The sequence below is a fragment of the Lipotes vexillifer genome, unplaced genomic scaffold (genome assembly GCF_000442215.2).
Source record: "Lipotes vexillifer unplaced genomic scaffold, Lipotes_vexillifer_v1.1 scaffold1249, whole genome shotgun sequence".
In the NCBI taxonomy this organism is placed as follows: Eukaryota; Metazoa; Chordata; class Mammalia; order Artiodactyla; family Lipotidae; genus Lipotes; species Lipotes vexillifer.
Window position 1 is genome coordinate 155,561 of NW_006782643.1, and position 10,586 is coordinate 166,146.

Here is a 10,586-nt window from a genome sequence, read left to right on the forward strand (position 1 = left end):
TGATTTCCTAATCTTTGGAAAACTTTGTTCTCTGGTAACACATACTGCTAGACTGTGTCTTCCAGTTACTACTGTAGTACTATTCCCTACCACCCAGACAGGCACACATAATTATTTGTTGTATCCTGTAAGTCCTTAGACTCAAAGTCTAGTAGTGAATTGATGTATCATCAAGATGCTATAGATCCAAAACAATAGATTGTCTTCATGTGTAGTAACGGGTCATGTCAAATATGGACCATCTAATAGATAAGAGACTGCATCAATACATATCATCAAGGAACTTCCATGAATAAGAATAGCTTACCTCTCTCTATAATAATGAGCCAGTCCATAAATTTTACCTATTTACCTTTTGTTTGTTTGACAAACTATGGTCTAATTTGATATTGTTCCAATCACATATAAGCTAACAGGCCAACCAGAGGGAAGAGTTGAAGACAGATAGGGAATAAAAGACTAATTGTTGGAAAGGGCTTCCCAGGGAAGAAGCAGGGGATGAAAGTCAGAGCTACAAAAAAATATTAGAGTGGGGTAAGGTCATTTTTTTCTACTAAAAGAAGAGAGAAAACAGAAAAGACCAATGTGTAGGTTTGGGTGAGAGGCTTGACAAAAAGGTAGATATTTCTGTCTGATGGTCTGTGTTTCATCTGTGATGGAGGAGACAGAGTCATCTACTGAGAATGAAAGATAGATGGTAGTGTAAGGGGCTTGAGAAGAGTGGGCAAAGTGGTTATGAAATAACCACTCTGGGTGGTGGGGAAAATGTTACTCTGAGTGATGGAAAATAAATTAATTATTGCCAAGCAGCACTGAGGACTTAGTTGAAGTTGGACCCAAAGCATACTGATCTTTACAATTCTGTGATGTTTCTCCACCAGCATTCATCATACCAGAAAAAAAAATACAATGAAAGTATAGTTACTGGGGTTTCAGCAAATGATTATAACATTCCTGGTAAGTTAGTAGTTGAAATGATAGACAATGGAGTCCAGCCTGGCCAGGAATGGAAGAAAAAAACAGGATGAAACTGGTGAGGTGAGAAAAATGGAAGTGTCCAGGAGCTAGAGGTCTTCATGAGAGGAGAAAATAACAGGTGAAATAGAATAAATAGCATTAGAACATGGAGATAATAGGAGGCTGTTGTTAGGTTTTAGACTTATGAGATGGAGCAATTCTGCATAATTAGCCCAATGTGACCATAAGAGTGGTTGATAGAGTTGGAGTATATTTGAAATTTGTTAGAGTTAAGAGGTCTAAAAACTGTGAGGCTTAAGTGTTGGATACGTCAACACTTATGATGGGAATTGAAGACAAGAAAGACTGAGCCACGTACCAAAGACTTCCATGAATGAAGAGAACTGCTAGGTAACAGTTACAAGAAGTGGTTGTGATTTTTTAGCCAAGTAATATAAGTCTCAAAAGAGATGGATCTTTGCAAAAAGGGGAGGAATAATAAATAATCTCAAAGCAATATTGAGAAGATATAAAGGAAGTATAGTTCTCAGAAAAGAGCTCAGCCTCATTAAAGCAAGAAGAGGAAGAAGTATTCTAAAAAGGTTGAATATGTAAGGATGCAGGTTTGACAAAAAACAGGGGCTTCCTGAAGGAAGACTGGGAAAAAGTGGCAAAAAGAGCAATAATGAAGATAAAGTGTAAATAAATATTTAAATTTTGGCAGAGGGGTGACTTACCTTTTGGTCTCCTAAGACTATGCTCTTGCTTATATTTTGTGTCACTGCTCAAAATCAAATCCACATAACAATACTGACTTTGATCACAAGATAGTTAATGCCAGTTACCTCCATTTTGCTTACTATATCACAGAGAGTTTCCTCCAACCATTGCTAACCTCCTACAACAAGCCTGTGGATAGGTAGGAAGAATAATAGGATTAACCTCTTTTCTCTTTTTCCTCCAGAACACTTAAGCACTACCACCATCATCTCTGAAGAGACTGGAAAAGGTAGGGAGAAGGATACAGAGATTGGGTAGTTATATATGTTGTGCATTTGGGGAAAAGTTCAGTGCCTCTAGAAGATGAGTTTCATATGGCTGAAAGGTGGACCTCAATACTAGCAGAAAACATCCAGAGATTTATTTAAGATTTCAGAAGCCAGGAATCTAAGGTTAAGCTTCCAGTTAAGCTTCCCTCAGCAGGTTTATTCTCTCTGACCCCCATGCCCAACCTCCTGAGTTGAGGAAAATTGCCTCATCCTCAGTTGAAGGCTGCTATCTTATCCTCTTACTAATGTGTGAGGGGAAATAAAATTCAATGTATTGCTGAGTTGTGAATGAAGGTGCTATAGTACAGATATGAATTCCCCACAAGGACAGTGTGAAACTAGGACAAATGTCATTCAGTCTGCACCAGGTAATTAATCTTTCATCTATAGAATACTAAATAGTTGATGCTTTAGAACCATCCATTTCTGTACTTCCAGAAAATAGAGCTTCTTGTTCTATCCAGGCTGGGTTCAAATAATGCTTTCACTCTCTACCTCATTTGTACCTGAACTGAGAAAGATTCAGAAAGTTGTGAGAGGCTAGAATGGATGTTAGAGATTTTCAGTTTAGTCTGGAGGTTTTTCAGCTCTGTTTGGAAAGGTCCTAATGATCTAAGTATCTTATAAACAGTCAACCAGGGGACTAGGGTATGTCCTGGAGGATTAGGGAGAGGTAAGGTGAAGCAGAGAGAGCAGAGTGACATACATATATGTATATGTATTTGTATATATATACACACATATATTTTTATATATACATATTTTGTGCATACATTTGTATATGCATTTGTACATATCAGTGTGTACATACATACATACATCCTCATAAGCTCTTGTTTGTTAAAAAGGTTAAACAGTGAGGAAAACCCCTCAAAACTGGTGGTCTGCTAAAGCCCAATATTTTCTGCATGAGAAACTGAGAGATGGAAAGTGATTTTTCCAAGGTCACAAGAGAAGTAAGTGGTAGAATGTAAACTCAAAACCAGAATGCTTCCCAGCTTCCATTTGAACTCATTATATTTCATCTTCTCTCAGTTATGTAAGAATATTGATTCATCCACTTATACATTCATCAAACACATACTAACTTCCAGAGACACCACAAAAGTAAGACATAGTCACTATTTTCCAAGAGATTCATGTCTAAAAGTGGAATGAGACACAGAGACAATAATTGCAGTGCTGGATACTATGTTATTTTTTTAAAGTGGGGAAACGATAATAATAGCTGATCAATTATTGTACATTTGATGTCTTCCAGGAGCTATGTTAAATATTTTATAAATATCAACTCACTCAAGCCTCACAATAAACCACTGAATTAAGTATGGTTATTATCCCCATTTTATAAAAGAGGAGACTGAAATCCAGAAGTGAGGGTGGATTAGGTCACTTGACCCAAGTAAGTAAATTGTGGGAGTACAAACAGTACAGGTACTTTGGGCACACAAAAGAAAGACCATTGTTAGTTATACAGCTGAATTGAAGAAAGCTTTGCTGAGACGTATAATGTTTAAGCTAGGGATAGAATGGTGAGGAAGAAGAAAGGGTGTTCAGGCAACGGGAGCAGCATGAGAAAGTCTTGGAAGCCTGAAGAGGCTCACCCATTCTGTAGAACAAAGAACGAGTTGCTATCCCTGAAGATAGTAAATAAGAGTAGGCTAAGTTAGAACATGATCGTGAGAGTTGCAATGTCTGACTTGAGTCTGAGCTTTATTTCATAGGCTGATTGGAGATCATCAAAAGTTTGTATGCCAGGAACTAAGAAAATTAGATATTTCACCTAGAAAGATCAATGTGACATCAGTGTTATAATGACCCAAAGATATGAGAGACCAGACAGCACAGAGGCAGGCTCTTGTCATGGTCCAATGGTCAAAGTGAGTATTGATAAGCTAGATAATTGAGTCAAACTGCTTCTCAGGAGTTTCTACTTACTGCTCCCAATTCTACCCTCTGGAACCATGCAAACCAAACTCAATTCTTCTTCTTTTTCTACATCACAGGCTTTTATATATTTAAAGAAATATGTCAAGGCCCTTCTCACTCTGAGTGTTAGCTCTTTCCATGGCGGGATTGGTGCCTCAATGCTTCCTAATAATTTTCTCAGCTATGACATTTTGTTACGCTGGTTCTCTGTAACCTCCATATCTGTCATCATTGGCTGATCTTTTGAGGGATAAGGATAGTTCCTCTGTCTTATTTGGATGACCTTATTTCTCCTCTCCCAGAGTTGACTATAAAATAAGACATTTTAGAGTATTCTCCATCCCAGGGTTCCCACTTACCTCTTGTTCCATTTCAGTAGCAATCCCCAGAGACATTGGAGAAAGCAGTGTGAGGATGCTGGGCATGCAGATCCCTGTAAAGGATATCGAGATACTGACTTCTGTCTTGATTGCCATGGGTGTCACTCTCCTGCTCATTGCTCTGGCTCTTGGTGGTGTGGTGTGGTACCAGCATCGACAGAGAAAGCTACGGCGCAACAGGAGGTCCATCCTGGATGACAGCTTCAAGCTTCTGTCTCTCAAGCAATAACAGCTGGATCCTAGAACTGCACATCTGAGACACACTCCAAGCAGGCCATGGACTAGCAGCTGACCTCACTGTCACTGTCAAAGGGGAATGGGTTTTAGAGAGGCAGAGGAGGGAATCAAACTCAGAAGAGTATTTCTTCACTAATTTATTTACATGGAAATGGTATGCTTTCTTTTTCTTTAGTTTCCTTACTCCACTTGGGCACCTGGGGCTAAGTCCCCTAGTATCTAATATCACAAATTTCAACAGCTATATTATATCACCCACTGACACTTGGAAGGTCTGGAAATTTCTAAAAACTGACTCCTCTCATAAAGTAGATACCAAGAGTAAGGTTCACTGATTAGGTTTCTACTGCTTTCCAGGACTTAGGCAAGTTCAGTTTGAACTGAGGCTAAGTGAGCTGTGATGATAATCCAAATCTAAACTAGGACTAAGAACATAGTCTTGATGGGGAATGGGTGGGGTGGGATTTTAAGATCCAAATTGTATTTTGATTCTTCTTGGCAGTGGACTATTTTGGTTAAGTGGGTAGATGGAATATTGTTGTCATGAGCAACTACAACCTTTGGAGGCAAAAGCTCCTCAGGAAGCCAGTACTCCAAGTTCTTGGCACATTTGCACTGAGCGTCCTCTCTATGTTTTAGTCAGAAAATCCTACACATTAAAGTGCTTGTTAGAACACCATAAGAGTGAACTTGGTGAATTTGATTGTCTCTGTGGCCTCTGGGAGGTTGTGACTGTTATTAAAAAAGAGAGCACTCAGTGAGACTGGTGGGGGTGACTAATGTTGGGCATAGAATGGGTCTGCCTATCCTTTGTGGACCCTGCACGTTTGTGTTTTGGAAGTGAAGAAGCTGCCCAAGAGGAAGCCTCAGAATCAGAGTGGTAGGTACCAACTTTTGACCCATAAGTGCCAAAAGTATTCTGAATGCAAAGAAAAGTTGCCAAAGGGAAATAGAGGGCTGAAACTAAGCTCAAAACTTTACACTGGGCAAGGAGAGGTGGGCACAGATATAATGGGCTCTTTTGGTAGTTGAGGGTATGAGAGGTCTACTTGCAATTTTGGGGGCCTCTTTATAGGGTAGAGTCCTTCCTCTGGTAATTTAAAGCAATATTCCTTTGTCACTTACAAGTTCAAGCCTCTCTAAAACCTTGGTCAGAGAGCACAGACAAGACACAGATTAGGGATGGGATAAGATGGCCCATTCTTACTATAGTATCCATAATACCATTTTACATGACAAGTGGAGAATGGAAGAGGCATCAGGGACAGTTAAAATAATAACTGAAATGCATAGTGCTTTACACTTTACAAAGCATCTAATACATGATTGCATTTTACTTCCCTTAGTTCTATCAGGGTGATACTTTGTTTTACCTTTTAGTAAACAAATGATTATAGAGAGTAAGTGATTTTACCCCAGGTCATTCAGCTAAAAATTGAGTGGGGATTCAAGCCTTCATCTATTCCACTCCAAATACCTGCTTCATCCTTCTATATCATAGAAACTCCACTAATCTCCATCATTTGTTACCCATATTGAATCCAACTTTCCTTTTCCTGTCTTTCCAGCAAAACTGTCTGCCTAGTTAGCAACACTTTGCAGATTAACTGTAGAAACCCACAAAGCTGGTGTTCAGGTGCTAAATAATGTTGAAAGTTGGAGGGTAAAACACAGGTCAGAACCCATCATTCATCTTGGTTTACTGTGGTCAATGGCTCTGTGGAGAGCTTTACTGGAAGTCTCAGAAACATATCAGGGCGTGGAGTAGGGAGAAGATTTGGATTATTAGTGATAAAATCAAATGAGAGTATTTAAACCATTGCATAATCAATGCACTTAACAGCAGAACTCTGTTGGTGTATTGTTAACATGAAGGTTATTGAAAACTCAGTGCACTCTGGGGACTCTACTCAATTATTGTAATCTGTATGCAAATGGAAGGTGGTCTCAGTCATGAATCCGAGACAAGGAGAAGTAGGTGGGATGGGGATAACGTTTTTTCTGAATGTGTAACCCTGCTCCTGATTGGGGAATGTAAGCTCAAGCCCATGTATTACAGAAAAGTATGGATTTTTGTAGTGGGTGTTCTCCCTGTGGGGATGTAGGAGATGTTTTTGACAATTCAGTGGCACTTCAATCCATTCAATTGCTCAAGTCATAAATCGCAAAGTAAGCCTTGTTTGTTTTTCCTCCAAAATATCTTTAATTTATTCATCTGTTTCTATCGTCATTGCTACCACCCCAGACTAAAGCACAACCATCTGTTACCAGGATTTGTGTGGTAGCCTCCTGCTTATAACCTTACATTCACTCCAGCCTCCTACAATTGATTCTCCATGCAGAAAAGTGATGTTTGAAAAACATAAATTGGACTTCCAGTTTAGATGAGCTGCCATAGGTTCACCTCTCTCTGGAGATAAATAAACCTTGGAAATGATAAAAAAAAAAAAGACAACAATATAAGGGCTCAAAAAGATAGAGAAGAGGAAGGCAGCCTGAAGAAGAACAGAGAAACATAGCAACAAAACATCTTCCTAACACCTAACCTAGAAGAATGCAGCCCAAAGTCAAAAAGGAGTCCTAGGGACAACCCCAGGTGGGCCTGGGACTCTGAAACGAGGGACTTGGGAGGAGCCTTGCTTACATCAAGTAAACATGGAAGCTGCTCTTCATCTCCGCTGACCAGAGACTCTCCTCCCCCAGTTAGATATTAGGAAGCAACTGCAAGGAGAATCCCAACATAGTAAGCTGAAGCCCAGGAATCACTCTTTGTGTCTGTAAGCTGGAGAATCCCTTTTCCTACCCAGAGACAATAATGGTTCTGGCAGAGGTCAACAGGAACCTCAGTGACTCCAGAGAAACCAAGCAAAACTGAAGAGCACAGCAAAGTCTCTGAAAGTTACATTGCCATTGGAAGACAAAATTATGCCAGGACTTATGCTAAACATAAACAGGGTTACTGCCTCCTAAAATAGATTCTTTTAATATGATTCAGAGTTCCATTATACTAAGAATCAGTAAAATCACAACTTGAATGAGAAAAGACAGTATACTTTCTGGGTGCCCTCTATGTGGGCTGTGTGGGTCCTTCTGTTGTGGTGGGCTGATTACTGTGAGGACACTGTAGGTGGGACTGTACCCCTGTCCAGTTGGTTGCCAGACACTGCCTTGTGCAGAGGCTGTGAGCCCCAGGTGATCAAGACCATGTCCTGGTATGGCTGCTTTCACAGTCAGGGGATTCCAGGTCCTGGTGCCAAGTCACAGATGGTTGTGGCCATGTCATAGGTTGACTGACTACAGAGCCCAGAGAGATCTCAGGGCTAATGTTGGCCCACCATTGTGTATAGCCAGGTCCCATGGTGGCTGGCTCCGGTGCCAGGGATCTCAGAGCAAGTGTCGACCTGCTGTTGGGTGGGGCCCCAGGACATCCTGGGGTGGTGTTCGCCTGCTAGAGGACGGGCTGGTTCTTGCCACAGCTTGATGCAAGGCTGCCATGGTCCCAGGGCTGGTGCTCACACAGAAGCAGCTGAAGCTCGGTCCTGGGTGTCAACTGACTTGCAGAGCTAGGTCCTGGGGTACCTGGCTGTGGGGCAGGGGTTCCCAGAGCTGGTGTTGGCCCACTGGTGTCCAGCTCCAGGGCCAAGGATGACCCAGGGCTAATGCCAACACACTGGTGGGTCTCTGCAGGACCCTGGGTACCCTAGAGTTGGTATAGGTAGGTGGATAGGGCAAGGGACAAGGGAATCCTGGGGCTGGTGCCAGGCTGCTGGTGTTTGCACTGTGTGTTGACACAGCTGCCTACAGGGCCTTGATGATCCTGGGGCTGGAGTCTGCCTGCTGGTGGGTGAGGCCTGGTGCCAGGGCTAGTGCCAGCCCACAGGATGGCAAAGCCAGGTCCTAGGGTCTCTGGCTATGGGACCCAGAGTTTCTGGAGCTGAAGTCGTCCTACTGGTGGGTGGTGCCAGGGCCCAGGAAGTCTTGGGGCTAATGAGAGCCCACTGGTGGGTGGAGCTGGGTCCCAGCATCTCTGGTTGCATGACCCTGGTGGTCCCAGAGATGTTGTCAGTACAAGGGTGGATAGGAACAAGGCTCAGGGGATCCTGGGGCTCTTTCCCGTGCCCTGGTGGGTGATGCTGGGTTCCAGGGTTAGTAACGATCCACTGGTGGGTGGGGTTGGTTCCTGGGTCCTCTGGTGGGTGGGTCCAATCCCGGGAGGGCTTGGGTCTCGGGGTGGGGGGTGCTACAGAAGCTGGCCTGTTGGTGAGTAAGGCTGTGTCCCTGTTCTACTAGCTGACTGACATGGAGCATCCCAGAACTGGTGCCAAATTGCTGATGGGTGGGGCCAGGTTCCAGCACTAATAAGCAACAATGGTGCTTACCAACACCAGTGTACTCTTGGTGGGATGAGCTTCCACAAATGGCTACTGCCAGTGTCTGTGTCCCCAGGGTGAGTTTCAATTGCCTCCTGCCTCTCCAGGAGGCTCTCCAAAATCAGTAAGCAGATCTGACCCAGGTTTATTTTAAATTACTGATTCTGCTCTGAGTCTCAGAGCATGTGAAATTCTGTGTGTGCCTTTTAAGGGTGGAGTCTCTGTTTCCCACAGTCTTCTGTCTCTCCAAAAAGCCCCGCTGGCCTTCAATGTCAAATGTTCTGGAGGCTTATCTTACTGGTGCAGGACCACATGACTGGAGAGCCAATGTGGGAAGAACCAGTGCAATTGGGATTATTCTCCTTTTGTGGTCATATACCAGGGAATATGGGTCTCAACTATACGGAAGCTGTCTCTCCTACTCATCTTGTGATTCCTTATTTATATCTTTAGCTGTAGCATGTCATTTCTGCTAGTCTTCAGGTTGCTCTCATGGATAGTTGCTCTTTGAAAAGTTGCAGTTTCGGGCTTCCCTGGTGGCGCAGTGCTTGAGAGTCCGCCTGCCGATGCAGGAGACGCGGGTTCGTGCCCTGTTTCGGGAAGATCCCACATGCCGCGGAGCGGCTGGGCCCGTGAGCCATGGCCACTGAGCCTGCGCGTCCGGAGCCTGTGCTCCGCAAATGGGAGAGGCCACAACAGTGAGAGGTCATTGTGCCCATGGGAGGAGGTGAGTTCAATGTCTACCTAGTCAGCCGTCTTGTCCATACCTACATCCAGTCTCATGTTACAATTAAAAAATAAAATTCAAGGCTTCCCTGGTGGCGCAGTGGTTGAGAGTCCGCCTGCCAATGCAGGGGACACGGGTTCATGCCCCGGTCCAGGAAGATCCCACGTGCCGTGGAGCGGCTGGGCCCGTGAGCCATGGCCGCTGAGCCTGTGCGTCCAGAGCCTGTGCTCTGCAACAGGAGAGGCCACAACAGTGAGAGGCCCGTGTACCACAAAAAAAAATAAATAAATAAAATTCAGACATTATGTTAAACACTAAGGATACAGGGATAAACTGTTCAAGCTCACTTACCAGTACAGAAGACAGTTATAAGTAAAGTGCTCTGAAAGCGGATGGAAGAACCAGATAACTGGGAGGAATCAGGAGGAATAACAAAGAGAGTATAGTTCAGCTGAACCTTGAAGGATGAGGAGAAACTTGGTAGATAGGTGAAAAAACATTCTATGCCAGACTAACAGCATATATGACATCAGGGAGCTTGAGAATGTATTGTGTCTTTAGGATGTAGAAAAGAAAATTCATATTTTAATATGTCTAATGGAGAAATATTGCTTTTTCCCACTAAATGTGCTCGTCCTCCATTCTATCCCATTTCAGCAAATGGCATCAACATCTGTTAAGCTATTCAAGATGGAAATGTAAGAGTCATCTTTCAGCCCTCCCTTTCCCCCACCCTTAACTTCCAATATAACCATAATTTCTACCAGTAGTATATTCAAAATGTATCCAAAATCAATATATTTTTAACATTTGTACACCCCCAGCCAAGTACAGGCCACTATCAACTTCCAACTCAACAAAAGCAATAACCTCCTCCCTGTTCATACTTTTACCCTTGTCTTCCCACTACCCATCCTTTCCACTGCAAATTGTGAGA

General features: G+C 43.0%; 1 protein-coding gene across 1 annotated transcript in view; it reads left to right on the forward strand.

Annotated features, from left to right (window-relative positions):
- LOC103074782 (hephaestin-like) overlaps positions 1 to 4,544 on the forward strand; it is a 108,474-nt gene extending 103,930 nt beyond the window's left edge. Inside the window, 2 exon segments of the mRNA XM_007455352.1 lie at positions 1,922 to 1,966; positions 4,312 to 4,544. Of these exon segments, the coding sequence (XP_007455414.1) occupies positions 1,922 to 1,966; positions 4,312 to 4,544 (278 nt within the window).
- Positions 4,545 to 10,586: the final 6,042 nt, after the last annotated feature.